Source organism: Pholis gunnellus, assembly GCF_910591455.1.
Source record: "Pholis gunnellus genome assembly, chromosome: 20".
In the NCBI taxonomy this organism is placed as follows: Eukaryota; Metazoa; Chordata; class Actinopteri; order Perciformes; family Pholidae; genus Pholis; species Pholis gunnellus.
Window position 1 is genome coordinate 6,482,687 of NC_136547.1, and position 25,351 is coordinate 6,508,037.

Genomic DNA, 25,351 nt, shown 5'->3' on the forward strand with positions numbered 1-25,351 from the left:
GTGTACTATTGGACAGTCCTGGACTGTCTGTAATCAGAGTAATAACATTGCATCATTACATTAAAGAGCAAAAAGCTAACTTTCTAACTATGTATTTGTTCTGTTTCCTTCAGGTGATGAGCTCCATATCTCTCTGAGTGGGATCCTGCTTTTTGGGCACCGGCTCACCCATTCCCCTTACCCACCCACACAAGTCATTTCAGCGTGGCTCAGCTCTCGTCACTGGACTTTAACTTGGGGACCTGAACCTCACAGATCGCCAATGCTAACAAGGAACTGCCTGCTGCTGTTCCTTTGGATTCTTGTCAACGAAGGCTCCGTCTCTTCTTTACGTCCACCTTCGCCGGCACTGGGACGGAGCAGGCCGGGGCGGGAGCACGCCAGAGGCTTGGTGGGCCCGATGAGGAATGGGGCGGCTGGATTTCAACGGGTCAAAAGGGGCTGGGTGTGGAACCAGTTCTTTGTACTGGAGGAGTACATGGGGTCAGACCCGCAGTACGTGGGCAAGGTAAAAAGCCTCATTTTTCCAGCTTTTTATGGTGCAGGAGAAGTCATAAATCACATAGTAAGGAGCTCGGGAGAAATTGAATTGGTGGTAAATGGAGGGAGCGATAGAATGTGAGGGTGATAAAATAGAAGAAAAGGAACAGAAAAGCACTCTAATATATAGCGTTTGAACTACTTTGGCTTCAGATGGGCAATATCAACTACATAAAATATCACAATATGTTTATTTATAATTTATACTTGTATAAAAACACTGTCACAATCTTTTAGGCAAGGCTGTCCTTTTGAAACCAAATAACATACTAATACAATCACACTGCACCATCTCTGATGGGCAACTGTTGCCCATTTTCATTTGGCCCCTATAGAACTTAGGCTGGACCTTTTTAATCTAATAATGGTCTTGTTGTAAAGCTGTCCCCGTTTGTTAGTGTTTTAAGACATAAATGGACTCAGGCTTTGGAGGAAAATCTATACATGCTAATGGAGCTGTGCGTTCATTTCTATGTTGGACTAAACATGACATTGAAGTGTTGAGCGAATCGATGGACCGGTAGAAATAAATTGAAATTACGGCCCTTGTAAAGCTGTCAGAACATCACAGTTATGAGCCTGGGGATATGCTGACAGCAATAAAAAGACAGCAGAGAGGGCCAATAGCCTGAACTGAATCCTGACTGAGATATACATCCCGTCAGACACACTTTATCTGTCCCCACTCAAACCTCGGCCATCTTGGTTTTTAATGATTTTATATATATTTTTTGGTCTCTGCTGTGGCTTAACACATTCACGAGTAAACTCTGTTGGGGTTTAAGGCTAAAGTTGTAATTTGGCACTCCTGGCTTACATAGGATAATAGTAAGACTGACTTATCTGCCCCAGTGCCGCTGCAATCAGCCCTGACAAGCCATGCTGTTTGTGGAAGTCTCTGAGGCTATGAGCTGCTGTCTGCTGCCCTCCTAAATCACTTAATCCTGGGCTGGTGCACTGCTTCAAAATAATTGACTGATTCTTCACCATATGAAGAGCATTTGTAGATGAGATCCTCGGACCTTTGTCAGGACAACCTTAAGGGAAGCGCTTCTGCTCCGAAATGATTGTAGCTTTACCGGGATACAAGTTAAACAGAATGCCTGGAGACTGGGAGAGCAGGCTGTTAGTGATATATCTTCCAAGGAGTTATCAGGTACTGTCACAGAGGCTTGTGAGGGTAACAGTTTGGCTTTCAAGGCACATAAATGATCTCTAATGGACCGTGAGTCTCCGTGCAATGAATGCTTGTGCTATAATAAATCAATGCCTTATTGTGATAATGTATTCACTGTACAGTGTAAACACGATTTCCATTCAGTGACCTGCAGAGAGTGGCGCTATCGTGGCTCAAGCGACTGCTGACCAACCATAAGAATAAGAAATGATCTAAATGATTTTAGGATTATTTCTGAGGTGTCAGCTTTCATTTCTTTCAGTGACTGGATTTAGTCAGTAGTTTTCCCCTCTACACGTTTCTTTCTTCGAGCATTATGAGCTCATTCCAATCATGTCTGTGATTACCTGAGCAGTTATGGTTGGTTTGCTTGAAATGAAAGTTCTGTGACTATTTCACTCTTTGGTTCTCATTTATCCGTTAATTAGCACACCAGCTGGCTGCTGTCTAAAAAAAGTCGTGCAGCAACAACCTTAAGAACACACTTATTAATCAGACACTTATGATATTGTAATTCATGTCCATACATTCTGCTCAGAGTAAACGCATGTTTTTATTGTTAAAGCAAATATTTCTTTCTTATTTTTTATGTACAGTGGGTACGGAAAGTATTCAGACCCCTTTACATGTTTCACTCTTTGTTTCATTGCAGCCATTTGCTAAAATCAAAAAAGTTCATTTTATTTCTCATTAATGTACACTCAGCACCCCATATTGACAGAAAAAAACAGAAATGTAGAAATTTTTGCAAATTTATTAAAAAAGAAAAACTGAAATATCACATGGTCATAAGTATTCAGACCCTTTGCTGTGACACTCATATTTAACTCACATGCTGTCCATTTCTTCTGATCCTCCTTGAGATGGTTCTACTCCTTCATTGGAGTCCAGCTGTGTTTAATTAAACTGATTGGACTTGATTAGGAAAGGCACACACCTGTCTATATAAGACCGTACAGCAAAATTTAAAGGGGTCTGAATATTTTCCGTACCCACTGTACGTTATGCAAATAGCCACTATAGATGACAATAACAAAGCTGGAAAGATAACTTCTAGAATTTAGTTCGTACCGACTTCAGGATGGTTGAAATTATATTTCGGGACTCTCTTGGAAGGTGGTGAAACGAGTTAGTCTGGAGCCTTGCTGTAAATGTGCCATTCCCTAAGCCCCGCCCCTTGCTTCTACTCTGTCAAGCTGTCAGAGCTAACATGGAGCCCACACTGTCACTAACTGCAGACACTGAATACATACTATCTAGGTCTAATTTTGGGGTAAAAGAAAAAGCGATTTTACAGAGAAGCAGGCAGAAGGGTATACAATAATCATTTGAAGGATATATTCAGGATGTCAAACTGATTCAGCAGCGAAGACAGGTTAAACAGATAAAGAGAGAAGCTAAAGCTACAGATCACCAGGAGACCGAGACACTGTTCCTGTAAAGCTGAGTAAGTCTTTATTCACGGTTATTATTATCAAAAAACAAAAGCAGCATACATTCAGTATACCTTCAGAGGCTAGCGCCGCATAGATATGCTAACGTATACGTACTCTGCTAATCTTAGCTCCACAGGTGTATCTCTAAGTCTTTATCAGTTGAATCTTGCAATTCTTTTTTTAACAACATCATTGTTAAAAGAGCAACACACATGAATTCTGTATGATGTCAGCGCTGACATCATACAGAATACAAGACAACCACTAACGGAGGAAGTGAGGAGGGGCACAACAACTAATGAGCGGAGCTTCAGCGTAAAGGTGTTACGGATCAAATGGTTTGCCTATTAACTGGCGTCTGGATGCGCCAGTGGTTGCTTGTAGTGACGGCAGATGTTTGGCGACAACATGATAACATTTGGTTGTCCTAGTGAATGCCTAATTGTTTTCTTTTCATTCAAATATCAAAACATACTCATCCGAGTCTGAGACTGCACTGAACCCCGTCAACAGCCAGAAGGGTTCAGGCCCATGTTGTGCATTGTCATCACCATACCTAACATAACGTTAATTATCTAATGCTACTCCATTTGGCCATACCAAATTCAGCCGTTTCAGTTTAGTCTCTGCAAAAGGTAGGACGATCTTTGAGTAAGGGGACGTCTTATCAGTCTCAAGAAAAACAAAGTGGAAGTGAGAGAGCTGCAGCTGCAGCGCACCAATATACTTACATTCATGGTGAATGCATTAAAACCGTCCGGATCGAGCTGACAATAGATGTCTATACAGAACAGAGCTGACGGGGAAGAGCTAGCGATGGACTTGGCTAAGTTAGCGGAAGGATAGATGTGTGACTTTTGACTTGAAATGGCTACATTTGTGAATATTTAAGGCAAAACACATTGATCCAACACATTTATTGTATCAATTTGGAGATTTTCCACAGTAAAAAAAGTCTGTAGAAGAGTAGGATTCAACTTTTTTTCAACTTTTTTTCCCATGGTCCCATGGTCTAATAAAGTAGGCGCAACAAAAATCCTATCAACTCTCAATATTTGTAGAATTGCAAAACAAAAAATATTGCAATACATATTCGAATCAGGACCCGGGCATCATAATTGTATTGATTTGGGATCTAAGCTCAGAGTCCCAATTTACTTTAAATTCTGGTCAATGCTGGATTGTTGAGGAAAGTGAGAAGAAGATATTAACAATAAATTGATCAGTTGATCAACTGAAAAAGTATCCCCAACTATTTAAAATGAATATTTGTAATGAAAGTAAACGTTAGTTACAGCTCTTCAAAAAACAAACTATCCTGATAAGGATTCTTTGTTTTGGTTTTACATTTTGACAGAGATGCATATTGAGCAGAATATTTCACAGGTGAAAAGTGAACTCGTCGGTGCTGCTTGATGTAAAGGTGACATCTTTAAATCACCTCAAGCCTAGTTTGGCATTTCTGTACTGAATTTTTATTGCGTGACAACAATACTGATATATCGACAATAGGCCAACATCAGCATATTGATTGAATTATTATGATTGCATATCATTAAAACATACATCCACAATTTATTTATATGTACCTTCTGTTGCAATCGCATGAGGTAGAGGTAAAGAAGATTAGTCCTGAGCAAGGAAGGAGTCCTAAAAAACATCCATCTTTCCAGGCTGTGGTCTATTTCAGATTAATGAGTGCAAGCAGAGCAACATTTCTTTTCTTCTGCGACACAAAGACAAAAATATGCCATGACTGCATTTCCACTTGTTTTGGTGGTATGGTATGACTACTAAATAAAGAGAATGAATTTAGACTCTGGCTTTTATACCATTTAATGAATGCGACCCAATTTGAGAAATAAAACTGCAAAAAACAACAAGAAGCCGTAATATATTCATTTGACACAGACAATACTAAATCTTGATATTTATGCCAGAATTTATATATTCTTGCTTCTTGGTGAGTTAAATTGAGGTGGAAACTTATTCGACACATATAGACTCGGAGCCGGTTAGAAAACCTACAGTCAGGCCTCAGACTGAGAGCTGCTACTTGCACTGCTTACTTAATTGCCCTCTTTGCTCCCTGAGGTGCAAATAAGGTCATGACAAGATTCAGTGTGGTGTTTAGGACTACTAGTCCCTCCTGCATCCATTAAGAAGGGAGCAACTGCCCCGGGGCCTTGCTCAAGGGCAACTGAACTGCAGTTGTTAAGAAAGGTGGTAACTGCATTTCTTCCTAAACCACAGTGTCTCGAGAGTCTCTGAGGCAATAAGATACCTCTGTGGAAAATGCAACCAGAAACCTAGAGTGAATCAAATGTAATTGCAGTAATACTGCAACAAAGGGGTTCAAGTTGATTTTGAGGCCGCTTTTCTAAGTGGATATCAGTTCTGTGTAACTCACGGGCATTAACCGCCGGTTGTGAAACGGGAAAGCAATTCGGAGGTGCCTTAAACTTCCTTCTTTCAAATGGCCATCAGAGGGCTACTCCTCTGGGAGGAAAAGGAAGTTTGAGCAAGATTGTATAGAAGTCTATGAGAAAATGATCCGACTTCTGACTTTTATTGATTTATTATGTCAGTAAACTTAGTAAACATGAGTTAATGGTCTCTAGCGCTAGTTTCATTTCTGCTTCAATACAGCATGATGTTCATTTAGTAAATTATGCTCCAATGTGAAGTAAAATAGATGAAAAAGCCGGGTATACTTTAAGGCCTGGCTATGTCGTGATTGACAGCTCTCTACCACGGCAATGTCCGGTCCGGGAGTGATTTTGTAGAAGTAATTGTAACATTTTCTTTGCCAAAAACCACGATGGCAATGGCTAAAAAAAAAAAATAATCAAGATAGCACGAGTGAAAGAGAGAATGGCAAACTGAAGGCATTCAAATTGTTGTCCACACACCAATGGGTGACATCAGGGTGAGTAGGTCCACTTATACTCACACAGTCTAGGTTGACTCCGTACTTCCAATCCCATTAACAATAAATAAACTGTGAGAAATCATAAATTTATGACCGTCTTCCTCTACCGTTTTTTAAAAGATATAAATAAAGACCCACAGGAACATATTTATTAATAGAACTCACTTTCAGCACAACCATTTCACATTGAATACAAGCCCACATGCAGTGAAACTTCCGACAATCTCCTGGTGAAAACAACCACATTATTGCAGATTAACAATTAAAGCCCAGAAGGCTTAAGGGGGTAAATGTAACAACCCTGTGCGCTCACAATTAGATAATGCTGGGTGCCTTTCCTATGCTGAGCAGTGATTATCTGCAAGAAAGATCTGCCATTAGTGGTGTGTCTGTATATAAAGCCAAGCCGCCTCATCTCACCCTCTATTAAACTCTCTGCAGCTATTTTCACCATTAATTTCTAGCATCAAGGCACTCGCCATTTGAACATAATGGTCATAAATTGCTGTTTGACATATTGTCTCTAGAATTAAAGTAATTTGGCATTTCAGAATTCACTTAAGGAACTGTGCTTGCCATTTCTGCGCAGGGCAAATATAATGAGCACTTACGACCGGTGGGGGTTCTTTTGCTGAGATTTGAGTCTATATAGTGGCTTTGCTGTTGTAAACATTACTGTTGCACAACTAAAGTTATTATTACTTTAAATATGTCAAAAAGGAACCGACAAGAGTGTTGATAAAGAAGCGTACAGAAAAGGAGCAACGAAAAGAGTCGATAAAATCCTAACAATACCCATCTCTACAAATTCTACAAAACAGCAATGAAGGTTAAAGACAAATCCAATCAGTTTAGACAGTCACACTTAGGAAAAGGAAAGGGGAAAAAGTCTCAGTACCCTTTACTGCAATACAGAGCATGTGATGGCATGCAGTGGCATGCTCCAATGACCCGTTTCACACACTAGCAGACAAAAGGTCGCTCATTTAAATACAAGTCAATAAACCACTTTCCCTAGAAAGGGCAGTCCTGTTTCTCCCACAACTTGTTTATTCCTTGGCTTCCTGGGTGACAAGGAAATCTTTCTCTTTATTGATGGCTCTTCCTCTCAGTCCCACCCCACACCTGGCTGAGATTTATTACCGACGTGGAGCCCGCAATTTAATCTTTCAATGAGGACCTATAAGAAGAACATAAAAGACGTTTCAACAAGACGTATGCACCAGGCCCAACAAAGACGGATTCCATCACCCAACCGGATGAAATTTACCGGCCCTGCTGGTGATACCGTGTTACACGCTGTTAAATATAGTTCAGATTAAATGCTCAACTGTAAAATGCATGAAAACCTGAAGAAAGGCTGTATAAAAGCAGCAAACCTGTTTACATACTACGGTGATTATAGCCGACGTTGTAAAATACTTCAGCTGGACGGACTGCAAAGCCAGCAGGTAATTAACACTGACTGCAAAATCACAGGCTTTGTCACTTGATTACTTTGCACTGTCCCGTGCAGAGGTCTATTCAGTGCCATACAGCGGAGCGAGTCCACTACGTGCAGAGTCTGAGAGGCAAAACAATAATCTCGTTGATCTATCCATGAAGCATGTCTGAAGTAGTGACTGATTTTCTGACATAAATAATGTGGACGGGGAACATGTAGCACACAAATACATCCGATATCAGCATAACCCCTTGACTCTATTGTTAATACAGTGATTTAATGGTACGTATACACAGAATATCGGTTTAAACTGCAGTAAAATGTGTGGATTCTGTCTATTAAACGCTCTCGAATGAAATGACATGATCTTCTCCCTAAATTCATGTGGAAATGTGCTGCCGTAGTGATTCACTGTCAAGTGCAAAGTAATGTGAAAGGATCGCTCTCCTGCAGGTTTTGCATGAGGTGTGCCAGTGATTCAGCAGCTCATTAGGACATATTAAGAGGTTGAGGGCCTTTACAATTGTAGTGCGTGTTGATGATGAATATCGCGGGGAAATTCTGAGAAGAACATGTGAAATAAAAGCTAATGACGCCATTCATCTGTCCTGCCAAAGTAATATATTTCACATATTTTGTCCTCATGGATAATGGACTTTCCTCCTGAATTGCCTGGATGATATTTCCAAACGGTGTGCTAATGCCCCCAATCAGTATCACTTACTACCCTGGTCAACATTTTCCATTTGTTCCTCGACATTGATGGGCAATATTGTTGTGATTCTGGGTAGAAAATTGCATTCTGTATGTTGTATCAATATCACTGGATAGTTTAATCAAGTGTGATATGAGAAAGGGGAATCAAGCCTTAACCGCGGCCTCTGAGATCAATAACAATCATGTACATTAATGTGATGTGTCAAAAATCATTCTTATACCATGTTATTTGCTATGCAAAAGATAACCTCACATGAAAACACGCTTTTGGAAACGTTTTGTACGGTATGATGAAGCTGCCTCAGATTGTTGACATAGGTAGCCGTTATATCAACAACCATGTTTACAGGTTCTGATGAACACCTGTCAACAACTGCAGGTGAGACGCACTGAATTTAAATTACTGCAATATAGTTTCAGATGTAGCAGCTCAGGAGCTTCAACCTCGACTATAGATGTGTCAATCAATCAAATTTGGTCCTCTCTCCTTCACACTCATCACGTACACACACATCCCTACGCGTTTTCTTATGTTGCATATAAACCTCTTGTGTGTGTGCGTTTTTCCGTCCGTCCCCATTACCTGACTGAGGCATGACACAACCCAGATAGCATCCTCCGAGCTGTCAGCAGCAAAGAAACGGCCCGCGAGCCAATATCGATCAGCTATAATAAGCCCCGCGGCGTTTGACACAGAGTTTTCTTTCCATCAGCAGCTCACCGGCGCACCGCCCGCCCGCCCGCCAAAAACTTACCCTGCAAGCAGTGGTGATGCGGTATGACAGCAAGACAATGCACAAAGTCGGAACAGATACTGACACTCTGTCATCACTGGGTTGGTAGGTTGAACGCTTGTTGGATTGAAGGGTGGCTTCACAACTAATAATGAACAGCAGCATAAAAATAAATTCATGACAGCGGTCGGGCCAGGGAAGCACAGAACGCCCCAACGGATGCAGAATGATTTACAGTGATTAACAGCACGTTGTAGGAATTCTGATGGGGGATGTGGAGTGTTTTTTGCATAAAGCGTGATATGGATATGTTTCAGAATGAATTTATTTACACACTTGTATAAATATACAATAAATGGCCTTGGGGCATCAGTAGGGTTTACATATTTATACTGCCTGCCAGGAAATACCGCTCCAACAAGGTGCAGGACAAGTTGTGTGTTTTTAGGTTAGACAAGATGGAGACTTTAGTTAGTGTGTGTGTGTGTTAGTGTCAACACAATACCAAAATTAAGACTTCAGTACGACACTCTGCCTAAATATCGGTTTTAACAGCAGGCTATTGCCCTACATGTCGAGTAACGTGGGTCGTTGTGGCTCTAGTGTTGTGTAGCAGGCTGCTGCCTCGCTCAGTGTGACCATCTGATAGATCGCTGAGGTTACTGCTTTATTCAATATCTAATTGATTGTATCGAAATGAGGCAATCATCTATGTGTCTGTGTCTGATTAATGCAAAACTAGGTACATCATGAAAGCAAAGGCATTAAATTATCCGTTTTTAATCCACACACATATTTAGACTAAAGTATGTTGCGACCCTTTTCAGACTGTGTACTGATACGTGGATGTAGTCGCTGGTGTACGAGGTTGCTTGGCCGTTCAAGTATGACACCGTCGGCTCCCTATCGGCAACGACTCGCAGCCTTCCATACGCATTCCTGAGAGGAGCGCCGCATTATCCTGGCTGCAGGAATCCAATTACAGCATTTTCTACAGAGGTTGGCTACATTCTCCTCCCAAATCACTCAAATGAATCAATATGCGGGTTTACTGCATAACAAATGAGGGGCCGTGTGCAGCAAATCCTGGAAGGAACCGGGAACGCCACCGAGCCAAGAATTCCCCCGTATGGCGCAATCACTGACCTGAGTGTGTGACTGTTTCACAGCCAGCAGAGATGAGCCATCATTCTTCCCCGTAGTTGAGCAGCTTCGGTCAATACAAGTATTTTCCCCTAATAGGAGGCGAGTAATGGGCCTGCCGATATTTGTTTTGACAACAGTGCTGATGCACTGGGCTCTGCATTGCCTCTACTGCTCCAGACAGGGCAAGATGGCCTAATATCTACAGAGAACACTGTGGAAAACCATAGGGCACGGCTTTGAAGCCTACAACGTCTAATGCAATGTCCATAAACGGCTACAAATCCGGGCAACACTGAGGTGAAGCAAGACTCTGAACAACAACAGCTCCATGATCACTGAAACATCTGTTTCACAAAGGCATTAACTAACTGGCCAAAAAGGCGAAACGTTTGATGGTCTCGGAAAATGTGTGAACACTGAGAAAACAACAAAAAAAACCACCTTGAATGCAAACACCATTACTCAAAGAGATGGTGCGAGTTTGGCTGGTAACAGGAATCTTACTTAATTTCCTCGCACTACCTGTTTCTTTTTATAGCTGCCGCCATGTCAACTGGCACCCGGAGCACAGCGTCTTGCTAATTACGCTTATCATGAAAAATGGAGTGTGAAGACATGCTCGCCGTAATACGGGTGCATATGATCACAGCGTCTGTACGAGCCGGCTCTCGTTCACTCATTCCTCATTCGTGTTAACCACATTTGCTTTTGGGATCGACATACGGTTTATCACTGAAGCCATCATTTCTGCACGCAGAGGCTCCCTTTTTGTCGATGCAATTGTTATAAATTGTGAACTGTTATGGGAGAAGAATGGACATTTCTTTTCTTTGCTCTTTGGTGAAATCCCTCTTTCTTTTGACGTTCCTTTTGAAAGGCGGCTGTGACTGATTCTGCCTCTCCTCTATTGAGCCCACTGAGTGGTTTGTAGTTTAAAAGAAGCCCTCGTCTGCCTCCCTATTAATGAATCTTTTTTTTAATATAATTAATTGCCATTGTTAGAGTAATGGGATTTTTAATTAATATATTAATATATTAAATATTAATAATATCAGTCAACTTTCTCTTGGCCTATAATTAATGAGTCAATGTGCATATGCTTTTAAATATTTGCATTTCTTCTTCATCTTGAACTGTGCGGTGCCGAGTCGTTTGCAGGTGCCTCTCCTGGGTACTTGTATTGAATAAACTGCAAACGGGAAAAATATGCTCAAAGTTTTTTTTCTTTTTCTTGTCAGTCAAAGGACAACCACATATACACACCCCATTAATCATCAATACAAAATGATAATTCATCCAGCAGTACACACAAATATGAGTCTGCGCACGTTACAGAGTACACTAATCCAGCTTGCAAGTATTTTGTGCTGATGATTATTATTATTAGCACTGAACAGCTCGTTTAACTGAACAGATTGAGGAGTTACCAATACACAGCAGTAAGTGTTATTTACAGTGTATTGGTAACATATGATGAACACCTAAGCAACAGTATGCAATCAAGGAACAACTGCCCTGCAACCGATGCTGCTGGGAAACTAGCAACGCTTCAGAAAGGTGTTGATTAAGCTCTACAAGGTACGGACTTCATTGTCAGATGTCTGTTATTTTGTCTATTGGGAGTGGGTGACAGATAAATATGAACATATTGTGATGCAATGCAATGTGTCACTGTATCAAAAAATTCTTAACAAAAAAAAACTGATATTCACAACAGTAGTTGTTGCAACGTGTGTATGAGTGATATGTCTTCTGTCAGCAACGCGTTTGTCTCTGCTCGGTCTGACAAGTAAAAGATTGCGGGTCCCATAATGCCTCCATTGTTGCTACAGTCCATCTGCCACTCTGATCTCTTCTGCTACGCCTCAAGCAGAAAGGAGCGACAACTTTCGCCACGCTCACAAACGGGACTGCTGCTCACATGGTGTCGTCATGTCGTCGGCCTGATAGGACAGAAAGCCCACTGAATGACGCTGTGGATGGTGGGAATGGATTGCTGGAAAGATTACGGGATTACAAAACAAACTACCGTCTGATGTAAGCGTGGGGCGCGGGAGAACGCGCCACGTTTTATTAAAGACAAGAGCACACCTCGAAGCACAAGTTCCTGGGGAGCACCGGAGGGCAACAACACTCTAACCAGACTGCTGACAGACAAAAGGCCCACAAGAAATAGTTTGCTCTCATTTGGCTCAACTGAAAATGCAATTGCCGGTTGATTGTATTCTGTCTGTATCATCTATGGCTACAAAAAAACATCTTGCATCCTGTATCGACACTTTACAAGTCAAAGCTTGTAAATGAGAACACTTAAGAAGACTCATACCACTCTCGCTCACTTGTTGTTTGTCAAGGATTAACACACATATGGCTGAAATCTCAGTGGGTTTGTGTGAGTAATTATTCCTCTGCAGCCTCACCTACAGACGTGCCAGACGCTTCGTTTCACACAACCACACGGTGATAGAGTACCACGGTCATTACTGCTCCAATAAGCACTTCACAGGTTTTTTTTTACTCTTTTTTTTTTCCTGATGGGAGCACTTTAATTAGAGAGGGGGCTCTCTGCCCAATTTTACAGTAGACTGTGTAACCCATTTCCAACAAAGCCAGATACAAAGAAATAGTTGCCAATAACAGACACACACAAGCTAATGGTACAGTGACCAAGATAATGGCATGACAGACTGAACCCAAGCAGCATTGACAAGATCAGAATACAAAAGAAGAATAGATGTATACACAGAAGACATGTTGAGGGCTGGGTGTACATGTGCTGCAGTTCAATCCACCACAGTAACCATTTGTAACTTGCCATCAAAGCTTCTTCCCGGGAATAAAACACTCCTGCACTAGCGCAAGTACATTTCACCAGTCAACAATTACAAACCAAAACCCCCACAGCAGGTGGGACAAAACCATGACATACATACATACATGCATACATGCAGACAGGCAACTGGGAGGCGCAGCGACCAACACCTGCATCATGGCACAGCGGCCAAGCAGCACAGAATAGAATAGAAACACATTATCCTCCCTTATTTGTAGTCAGAGGTGTGTGCGAAAAAAGACACATCAAACAAGCAATGCAAGATTTGTGATCAGCCAACAATTCACACAACAGGCAAATGAGTAGCCCAGCAGCCAGCCACAGCCTAGTGGAACAGCAGCATAGCACGGAACATGGAACCCAACAGCATAGCACGGAACATGGAACCCAACAGCATAGCACGGACACGCACGGAACATGCAATCCAACAGCATGGAATAGAACATGGAACAGAATGACACCACCAAATACATGCCTGTGCATATGTGCCACACCCAAACAAGCACATCAGACTGGGCGACATGTTTGACATAAATATCCCACTATTAATATGATTTTTTTTTCCAATATCATGATGAGTGAATTCAAGGTCACATAAATAAAATAGGCTGTAGACTTTGATGAATGCATTAGACTGAGTTGCACCGCATTACGTCAGACAACATCAGCAAGTCATGTTGTTAGCCTTAGACATAATACTTTAATGACATAATATGACTAGAATCCTGTTATACACACACAACAGTCCCTCTGCAGGTCAATGCATAGTTATGAGTTATCGCCCAGCCCCTCGTGTACTCTCACCACACACACGCACACACACACACACACACGTAGCAAATGTACCACAGCCAGCAGCAGAATAATGATCAGCACGGCGGCTTTTCACCAAGCAGCACTGTATGCAACAGGAAAAAAAGACCTGTCAGCCTCCAAGAATTATGGATACCACCCTGTCCACAGCCAGCTCCATCCTCGGAACCCCGTGTTGACGTGAGAGGCCTACCTGGAGATGTCCACTGAAGTTCACCCTCCGCAGTTGTGTCCTTTTTAAGTTCAGGTGCAGAACAAGAACCGGTTGTTCTGCGTGCATGGGTCCCGTCACTCATTCCGGTATTAGTTTAACGTGTCCCAGGTGGGAAACCTCCACAATGTAACGTTAAGCTCGCGATGTATAGTTAAGCACGGACGTGTACCTGCGTGGCTTTATTTATAGAAAGTCATAAAAGTCAGCAACGTTACTTCCACATTAGTTCATTTTCCTTAAACATCATGCAATGCTCTACATCTGTATCCAGGTTGCATTTTTAACTTTCAATCCATTTTCTTTTTCTAATGAGGGTTCTCATTTTCTTTCAGCTACCTGTCCTCCTTCTTCTGCACCTGCACCTGCACCTGCGCAGTTTAGCTTTATCGACGCTTGTTCATTCGGCCCTTCTTATATACAGTCTAGGATTCAGCCAAGTGAAACGGCCACACTCTGCAGCCTCGAAATAGACGTGTCCATGCGGGTTGTCTTGGCTTTGGTAAACCGCTGAGTTTGAAATTGTCCGACAAAACGATTGCCCCCTCGATCGGTTCCAGTTCTTTTGAACTCCCCTCGTTTTGTCTCCTTGTAGCAAGGGTACAAAGTGTTGGCTGGATTGAATAATACGATAAACAGCCCGGGGTTAACTCTACACTATTTTCCCGTTGTTCATGTTAATCACAGTGTGCCATAGATGGGGATATTTACCATTAAACTGGTACAATTCTAAACCTGAGTATAACACTAATATTATGTTAACCCTCAGCTTGAGCGCCCACAATTCAATTGTAGATAATACACATTCTAAATAGGCTACATTAATTAAGATATTAAGATTAAGATGTATCTCAATTAATCTTCTTCAACAAGTGTATCATGATACATTGTTGAGTATGGATTATTAGCGATTTAAGTTTGCAATCTATGTCGATATATTGGTTTTGATTGTATTTATTATTATCTTTTAGCAGTATGTTGTCCACAGTATTTATATAGACAATACTAATAGTCTACATTTCAGATTTTGTGCTCATTGCATACATTGTTGTGGGACCTAGTTGTCATGCAACAAGGGTCATACTTTGCACATTTGAATATCGATGAATAATGCATTATGGGTGAGAACATCATAACGCCCTGCTGTGCTTGTGTGAACTGGGCAATTTGCACCGAATCACTAACTTCTCCCCGCGTGTCTGCGCTTGTGTCTGCGTGTCTTGGTTTGTGTTCAGTAGTAACCTACAGAGAATTTATAGCTGCATCCCAAACATCCTCTCCTCTCCATGGCTGCAATTATCACAGAGATACACCGGATAATTGGCCGTGTGCAAATGACAGCTTATTTACCTGTGGGGCAGAAAGAAAGAGACTGTACAACTAGAAAGAAAGAGACTGTACAACTACAAAAAGAAATACAGTGTTAGTGTGAGGACTCATTCAGTCATTAGCTCGTGCATGGCAGCTGCACCATGGTTGAGGTTAGCGAAAGCTCGCGGCTATGGCACTACATGCAACTAAAACATTTAGATAAGGATAGGGAAAGACAGTGGTCTGTGTGACGGGAGGCAAACTCACCAGCATTAAATTGTCCTGCATTGGCCCTGAACATTGGCATTGGGCATGAATATAATTTTTTTAATATTATATAATCATATATACGGCCCAATATGGACGTAATTCCAAGGCTAATAAATCAGAATGTGATTACAGGAAATAAACGGTTTGCTGAAGTCAGCATACTAACAGTCCCAATATCAAATCAGACGAGTTTGACAAAACATCCCAAAGCAACCGAAAAAAAAGTAGCCGTGGCCATTAGCAGTGCTAGAAAATAACCCAAAGTCAATCCTAAAGTGTGGAATTAGAGGTGGCTAAATGGCCCTGCTTCAGAGCTTAAAAAAGCTGTACTTGTCTCAAAGAATAATACTGCCGTTCAACGGTGTAGCTGGAAATTCCATGATAAGAAGGCAAAAAATCCTCATCCATATATGGTGATGATCACGTTGCATTAGACCCCTTAAATATTTAAAAGGCTTTGAATTGTATGACTGATCTCCCCGGGGAGGTAAACATAACTATGTCAATAGGCTTTCTGCCACCGGCCCAGAGTGTGTTTGTCTTGTACAAAGAGAGCTGCCGTGGCCCTGGGTCTATATTAACAAAGATGTTCTCTGGCTGCAGTAAGGAGATTTGGCAACTCTGAGAGTCATCTGGTCACAGACCTCCGCTGTCAGGCGACAGTATTAGAAATTGTTCTCGTCGAGTATATTTACCTCTATTTTTCACAGCTCGATCTGTGCCACTTTGAGGGGAAAAAAAACATCTTGCAGAAAATGTTGGAGTCCTCCCTGAATAGAAATGGTCCATGATGTTGAAGAGTTATCACTGCAGCGTAATTGCACAGAGAAGGATACATTATTTATGAGAGATTTAGCCTCATTAATCTGTGAAACGTTCTGAAAGTACGATCATTTCATTTTTCCTCATGACTTAGTGTTTTGCAGATCTTTGCAGAGACATGAATTTGCTCTTTGATGCGCAGCCAGTTTCTTTGACTGTCTTCGTGAAATAGTGTCCTTTGACAGCTCTTCCCCAGTGCTTTCAATGAATCATTATCTGTGCCAATGTTTGCACTCAACCTGTCTTTTTTTCTCTCTTTTGTCTTGCAGCTGCACACTGACCTCGATAGGGGGGACAGTGAGGTGAAGTACACTCTCTCGGGAGACGGGGCTGGCTCCATTTTCACAATTGACCAAACAACTGGGGACATCCATGCCTTAAGGAGCCTTGACAGGGAGGAGAAGCCTTACTACACCCTACGCGCCCAAGTGGTTGACATCGACACCAATAGGCCCCTAGAGCCTGAATCAGAATTTGTCATCAAGGTTCAAGACATCAACGACAATGAGCCAAAATTCCTGGAGGGCCCATACACGGCCAGTGTCCCCGAGATGTCCCCAGTAGGTCAGTGACCATGTGTAGGGATTTGAGAAGCCAGTACTTTGCTTAGTTTATACGTTTCATTTGCACTTTGTTTTCTCCTCTTGAACTACAGAATAAGAAAGTTTCAGGAGCATCACAGGTACAACCAGAGGGGCAATGCTGCTCCCCACGAGATTTTGACATTTCACAGTTATTCTTGGTGTGCCCTGAGTGTTTTCCACAGCTTTGTCTTTATACATTCTCCCCCAAAGGGAGAACAGATCAACGTAATTTGCCGCAAGAATGGTTCCTCTTGATCTAAACGCAGATGAAACCCTCAAATCTCTAACACTCAGCAGTCTCTAGAGTATGTATGAGTATGATAAGAAAAAAAACAAGCCAGTGAACACTCATAATAAGCAGTACAACAGTTTACTTTAGAATCAGAGAAGATTTCCTGTTTGTCATAAACACATTTAGAGGGGCGACCCGATGGGTTAGTGGCTAGCAATGGGTCTCGAAACCGCTGGCTGGACCTTCTGGGCGATGATTGCACGTTCTCCCTGTGTTGGCGTGTCTTCCTCCCACAGTCCAAAGACATGCAGCTTAGCTTAATTGATGACTCTAAATTGCCCGTCGGTGTACATGTGAGCGTGAATGGTTATCTGTCTCATCTGTTGACGGTGTCAACCCTGTGACAGTCTGGCAACCTGTCCAGGGTGTACCCCGCCTTCGCCCTATGTCAGCTGGGATAAGCTCCTCTGGGAGCCTGAATAGGATGAGCGGGTACAGATAATGGATGAACGAATGGATGGATAGATGGATGGATGGATGGATGGACATCTGGTGTGACCATGGAAGCAGAGTCCAGAGATCAGCTTAAAAAAAAATAAAAAACATCCACAGAATGAATCAAGTAGACCAGTCATCTCCAAAGACTGATGACAGGACATATTTCAAATAAATTAATAATAATAATGAATAATACAATTTCTTCCATAGTCTTTTATTTAAATTTGTAAATCTCCAGTACACCTTTAAGCCACTTGAAGGAGTCTGAATATTTCTATTCATCTGATAATTGTAGCCTATTTATTAAATTGTATCTAATATGAAAAGCTAGCGGGCAATCTGTTTGTTTTACTGATGAGAGGATAAAAAACAAGGACCTTTCATTTAGATAATCACATGCATGTTATCACCTTTCAAGTGAATTTACAAATCATTTTCAAAATGTTTCTATCCTTTATTATAGGATACATGCTTTATCAGTATAATTATCTAATTTGATGCTGGGCCATCTGCAAAAGTCATTTTTAAACATCACTTTGATGCTTTCTTTGTATGAATGGATACCTGCCATTAACGTTAAAAGGGTAATCCATTGATTACGGGTTTCAGTTTCATTTAGTTGTACTTTTGAGAGACAGATTCAAAAAGAATGGTCAAAACCAAAAAGCAGAGGTAATGGTATCCTGACTTTTAGTCCCTTTATAGTGCTGCAGTTTTTGTAGGCCAACGGGAAGTTAGCATCGCTCTGGTTCCCCTGACATAAAGCCAACGGGATTTTTCCATTGGAATTTGGATTATTGCAGAAAATAAGCTCTGTGGCAAACACAAGTTTGTGATACTTACATGTTTTGTTCAGCAAGATAATCTCCACAAATGAACACCACTTTTATCATTTTTGAACATGAATGCATTCGGCAGAGGTAAGAAGCTAACATGAGGCTACATTGAATAGTGAGTGAATATTCACAGGCGGACTAGTTGGCATTAATGACGTTTAGAAGTCTCATTTATCCACTTGTTATCAACCGCCTTTTTTAAGACATGTAAAAACTAAAGTCATGTATTCACTGATGTATTCAAAAAACACATTGACTTTGAGACGAGGGAACAGGAAGTGGAACTCATTTCAGAGCTTTAGGACTCATTTTCTGCACTCTGTTATGAGTTATGCTCCCCAAAACTCTGGATCCCACATTTCCCATTATACAACAGGATAGCATCTTTCATTAGATGCCCCCTGTCTCATGTAGTGCATAGCATGGTATGTCAGACGCATGAAGCATAAATGTGATCAAGATCTACAACTGCACTAATCCTTAAGTGCTTCTGTGTCATGGAACTGGAGATTTTGACTTAGTAGAACAGACTTAATAGACTGTAGGTTTAATACAACCCCCCCCCCCCACCCACACACACACACACACTTTTTGTGGGAAGTTGTATAAAAAAGAATCATCAAACCAACTAAAGTCTTTATCAATATTTAAAGCAGCAAGACTTGTGTGATCAATGGGTTCATTAACTGTTACGTCCTCTTGATGTCTTTGGCTAGAATCCCCCTTTGGATGTTTTTTTTTTATGTTAGCAGGGAGAAAGAAGCTAAAACTAAAAGGGAGAGATGCTGAACATAAATATGCACTAATGGTTGGTAATGAAGACTATGGATAGATATTATGAAATCACTCATGGCAACAATCCCTCAGAGTTGTATGCAATTAGTTTATCCCTGAATCACTAAGACAGCGACAGATTAAACAAAAATGAATTTGTTGGTTCCACTCCTCGTCGCCAAACATTTCTAGTTAATATCAGATTTGTACATGTAACTCCACAGAAGTCCTCCCCACCTCGGATCAGCCTTTCAGTTGCACTCCTGCTCTCTTTCTCCTCATATTTGAATACAAAATCTGTATGCATTGTGTATTGTGCCATGTTAATTGGTTCCCCCTGCATTACATTTCAGTAATTTGTTGAATATTGTGATATAAACAATATTTAATTAAGTCAGATAGATAATCCATATTTCGCTGAACTCTGTATTCTCCTCCTGTGTTTATCAGCGATGACCTTTAAAGCCATTTCCTCCACCTCGCTCTCACTCAAACACACCTGAATTTCCACAACTGCGTGAATAGAATTTAATCGTGTTGTTTATTGTCTCACACTGAGGAGAGAGGCTCTTGCCTTTGTCACCTGGATATGCATGGGTGTCTACGAAGCTCAAAGGCATTTCAACTTTCCCTGCATCTGAGCTCACGTATCTGTGGATTTCCTCTCTCTAGCTGTACTGAAAAACATGTTTTTATATATAAACATGTATTATCTCATCTGGTGTTTATGTGTGTTGTAGTACGACGCTGTCCTTCCCCGGTACGTCTAATCAGGCACGAGTGGCTCTGTTAGGAAGAATTGAGACACTAATCTCTCCCACCTAATGTTTTAATGCAATTGTTACCTTCTGCTCAGACTGCAAAGCCTATTTAATGTACAGCAAGTTCTTTACAGACGACTAGGAGCTTACCGGAATTCAAAATGACCATGTAGATGTCCTCAGTGTCCTCACATAAGTGCTCCGCAAATCCTGCGGTTGAAGAAACATTTTTTTACATAGCATGTTTGTGATTGACACATGTGCACTGAGCTGTCTTGCCTGTGAAGTCATCCGTGTTAAACTTGTCTGCTACTAGTCTTTCTAAAAAACCAGGCGTGTAGAGTTATAAAATAGTCCGGCTGATGAGGCATTTTTTTATTGGTTACCCCTCCCCTTAAACTGGAAACTTCGGATTGAGTCTGCTGAATTTAAATACATCGTAAATAAGTGTCCAATGCCAGCTAGTTAATGAGGATGAGCCAAACCTCCAACAATTAATTATTATGTCCTCTTACCCCAGCAGTTTGGAACACTGCCATGCTAACGCTAGTCTTGCCATGGCCCTTTGTTTTCTTAATGGTAGCATTGTTTAATGAATAGCCACACAAGAGCCTTTTTTTTACCCTTCCTTTATTTGTTTTTTCAAACAATGGCCACTTAGTAATGCTACAAATGTGCAACTTACATACACATAAAGCAGGATAATCGAGCTACACCTCGACACATCCCTTCTCCTCCACGCTCCTCCTCATTATACCCTATCAGCGACTTTGACCGTTCATTATTAGCTGCGGCTCTCTCGGCTGTTCATCATTCATTAGTGTCAGGTGAGATCGTTCGGTAAACTGATGAACTTCAAAGAGTTTGGATTGCAGTCTCATGAGGAAACAAATTAAGTCAAAGTCAATATGTCTTCCCGCTCCTTTCCCCAGGGACGTATGTGACGCAAGTGACAGCCACAGATGCAGACGACCCGACATATGGAAACAGTGCCAGAGTGGTTTACAGCATCCTCCATGGACAGCCGTACTTCTCTGTTGATCCTAAAACAGGTAAAGTACCTTTTTCCTTGCTGATTTATGTGACACAAAAGTGATTCAGTCAGTGTAAAGTTCACAAACATCTACTTGAAATAAACACGCCAACAATAACTACCTCTGTTTTTTTTGTGCACCTGGCAAATGCAGCGAGGCAATGGTGCAGTGACATATGTTATTTTGTAATATATGTATGATTGAGTGTGTTCTAAACCGGTCATTCCCACAGAATATACGCAGGAGATTTTATTAGGGTAGCCAAACAAAATTTGCATAAATTCTTCCACAGTCTTTTATTTATTATTTATATCTGCACTACCCCTTTGAGTCACATAAGGTTGTTTGCATTGTTGTGATAATTATGGGCTTCTTATAACATTGAAAATGAAAGGCTAGCTTATATTGTGTTTGTTATACTGATGAGAGGGGGGAAAACAAGAGCCTGTTAACTAACCTATTTGTATGTTGTTTAACTTATACATGAAAAGAATGAGATGCATTTATTTGCTCTCATTTATAAAGTATTTAAAATGAGACAAAGTTGCGATTTATAAACTCTGTATCTTTTCAAAATGGCTGGTTTACCTACTGAAGATATTATAAGAGGATTGCGGAAATGAACGTTACTCACAAATTGTCTCCTCACACGATTGATAGATAAAGCCTATGTCGTGAAAGGCCTATTGGGAATTGAGTCGCGATGGTTTGTCATTCTTTTAAAAGTGGGTCCCTCAACAATACGTTTCGGGAACACAGTTCTGCACAATGTGGTGTGGACCAGTGCAAGCATCATGAGAATAAAACTGGTTCTAGAATCAACCCCACAAACTCCTTATCTCAAAAGCACCAGTGACTTTCTGAATCTTTTCTGCAAGGATACTGAGTAGTCCGTGTTGTGTAGAGTTAGCCAGCAATCCGCTATAGCTGGTAGCTTGAATTGAAACGACAAATGAAGCTAGCATAAGTTCATGCAGGACACGGAAGTTATACGCCCCAGCTGTAACCAGCTGACAGCCAGCCGATTGAATCATAGCTTCCGATCGGCCACGCACCAATCACAGCCCACTCTCACTTCACGGAGGTTTATTTAAATATGGCTTCCTTCTCACTGATTCATTCTACATCTACGCTGCTACAGACCACACTGCTGGCGAAGCTTCGTCTCCTCCACCCCAGCCTCCACCTCTTTGTTAGTTCATCTTCTGGCAAATGTTTGAAATGTATTTAAAAAATGTACCCCTGTCCTGTAAACCCAGGGGGGTTATTGTTCGGTGCTCCCAGTCTTGGCTCAGTAGCTGCTGGCTAATCCGGGGAGCATTCAAAGAGCGGAGCCATTATCACCAAGTTTAACTGTATTCCATTTGTAATAAATGGTTAAAATCTATAACGAGAGTGTTCCTGACTGAAATAACACAATGACATCCGGTGCTACATTACAAACACACTTTGCTGGTGTCGGCGGCTGGTGTCGTAGGAGGGAAATGGCAGTACAAAGGGTTGCAGAGTCGCAGTATGGCGGGGTGAGGCATACGACTGCTAAAAAAACCCTGCTAAATCTGAAACCCCTTCACACCACCAGTGTTCGCCGGCGGTGGGCTGCTGTTGGCTTCCTATCTGGGGCAGTTCAAAGCATATGAAAATAGGTTCACACGTGGCAGATACGGTGGAATCTGTTGCTGATTACGCCGCTCATCCCTGAGCTTTACAGAGCGCGTACTGTGACTGTATTTCAAACTGTTAAAGTAAATGTTTGCCCTGCTGGGCCTGTATATATATCTCCAAAACGCACATCAACAACAGGAATAAAAACTGCAAGGGAAAGGTGAACAAGGGAAGGGGGTGACAACAATATGCTGAAATCTGCCTGCATGCTACAGAACTTTTCATCTCAGAGACAGACACCACCCTTCTCCAAAAAAAAAAAGATGAATTGAATTGAATTGATTTTGTATCCACACATGTTAGGGGTCTGCGGATCAAATTGTACATCCTCACATCCTCACTGTATTAAATGGGAAAAAAGCGGAGGGAAAAAGTGCAGACCCACCTAGCTGCCCACTTCCTTTTAGCCTGCCAACCTCCCACTGACCTAGCTATTAAACTGCAGTACAAACGCTCTCTGATCTCAGGGTCTCTGATCCTCAAGTGAATCATTATATGGCTTCTCCAGAGTTCCCTATTGAATGCCAAGTGTCTCCAGTTTGTGAAATGACCTCTATTTTAGCCTTGGTGAGAGCCGCACAAGCAGCTTCGTCCTGGGGAGTGAGCTCCTTAGGTGGAAATACATTGTGCATTTTGAGGAAAATTGTGCAATTGGCATCAAATATATTTTAAAGGATTGTATCTTTACCATGTCTTCCCTTTTGTCTTTTTTTCCTCACACTATCTCTATCTTCTTCTCTTCCTCTACGTCTCTCTCCTTTATTATCTTTATTTCCTATTAATCTTGCTGTGCACCAGGTGTTATAAAGACAGCCTTGCCCAATATGGACAGAGAGGTGAAGGAACAGTACCAGGTATTAATCCAGGCCAAGGACATGGGGGGCCAGCTGGGGGGGCTGGCCGGGACCACCACCATCAACATCACCCTCAGCGATGTCAACGATAATCCGCCCAGGTTCTCTAAAAGTGAGTGCCCTTTTGTTGATTATTGTGAACAAAAAATGTGACTTTTATTATTCCAAAACAATAATAATGCAGATGACCGCACGCAGGTTCACTCATTTTATGATCGGGAAATAAACACTGTGCAATTACAACAGGGCAGGGGGTGTTCATCATGTCTACTCCCTGTAATTGGTTTTCATTATTTGTCATTATGTGCTGTCGTAAGCAAACGCTGTTTATTTAACACGATTGCATCTACATACTGCTGGCAAATAAACCAGGATTGGTGTTATTCTGCTCATGGGGCACCCTTCTATATTTAGATCAGGTTTGAGCAGGATGGTGCTGCACCAGGGATTGAGTCAGTGTATTTAAACACTGTATTTCATCCGGTATTTTGAATAAGCTGCTAAACCAGATTAATTCGATTGTACCGTTCACCAGGTCATGTAAAAAGCCGAGCCGGGAAAATAAATATACTGTAAATACGTTGATCTGTAAAACCGTCTCTGCTTATGCTCAGCATAACGGTTAAATTATGTGCAGAACATGTATTCAAAATCAGCAAGTGTACAACAGGATAGCAAAAATGCCGCTCTGTATAAGGATGCAGTCTCTCCAGGTATTGTGAGGCGACACCGAGTGGTCTCCTCTGAATTTAAATACGAGCAGTCTGACGGTCAAGCTCCTCTGGCTGCGGGGAAAAGATGATATTTCCATAATGCTGTCACAGCACAGAGGTGTGGGCCAAGTATGGCGGCGGCTCTGCCCCGTCCCAAATCCTCTCTTTGTCGCCTTCTCTCTTCTATCTATAGAGGGCTTACAGGTTAGAAAATAACAAGAAGATACATGTGTGGTTGCCATCCTGGTGGACCTCATCAGATGATTCAGTTTACTTATATTATTTCTGCATGGATCCATCCCACATCCGTCTTTTCTATAACCCCCACCCCCCCTCTAGTTATTATAGATTAAGTATTTGTAAACCATCAATCCTCTGATGGCACCAGATGTGGGTGCAAATGTAATGCCTGTAGTCATGACCAATAGGGGTGTATATGTCTCACTGCCTGTGACTTTGTTGAATTATCATAGACGATAGTGAACCCACTGACAGCGACATTTAAGGGGAGAGGCTAATACATGGTTTTTCATGCACCGATCCATTTTGAGATTTGAGACTATTTTGCTTCCATAACACGACTTCTTTCAGACTAGTGGAGAGATTCCAAAATACACTTTAGATGTTTTTACTACTTTGTATATTTCTGTCTGTAGTTTTCGCCAAAATTGACCTGGAGTGTTGTAATACAAATATATTTGTCTTAAGTAATCAACTGGGGAAGTGTCATGATGATATCTATTAGTTAGAATATTGACCCTATTCATCTGCACGTATGGAATTTTACAAAACTCTCTTTCTCAGACCCTGATCCAGAAATGTCCACTTCAGGAGCTCTTACATACACCACACTTTACAGTTTCATCCCTCTCTATAGTCTGAGGGTTACTGCGGGGTTTGTTCATCTATCATTCATGTGTTCATTGTGCTTTATGTTAAGGGCTGTTGGATGCATTTTCTGATTCATTGGGTGAGACAATTTGTCTAATATGTCAACAAAATGAAACAAGAGAT

The 25,351-nt window shown here is 41.5% G+C and overlaps 1 protein-coding gene across 1 annotated transcript in view; it reads left to right on the forward strand.

Moving 5' to 3' along the window:
• Positions 1 to 262: 262 nt before the first annotated feature.
• Positions 263 to 25,351, forward strand: part of LOC306712242 (cadherin-12-like) — a gene marked incomplete at both ends in the record, with an annotated part of 57,871 nt that continues 32,782 nt past the window's right edge. The window contains 4 exons of the mRNA XM_079181423.1: positions 263 to 508; positions 16,656 to 16,950; positions 21,004 to 21,123; positions 23,569 to 23,736. Coding sequence (XP_079037549.1) covers positions 263 to 508; positions 16,656 to 16,950; positions 21,004 to 21,123; positions 23,569 to 23,736 — 829 coding nt within the window. The remainder of the gene's footprint in view (positions 509 to 16,655; positions 16,951 to 21,003; positions 21,124 to 23,568; positions 23,737 to 25,351) is intronic.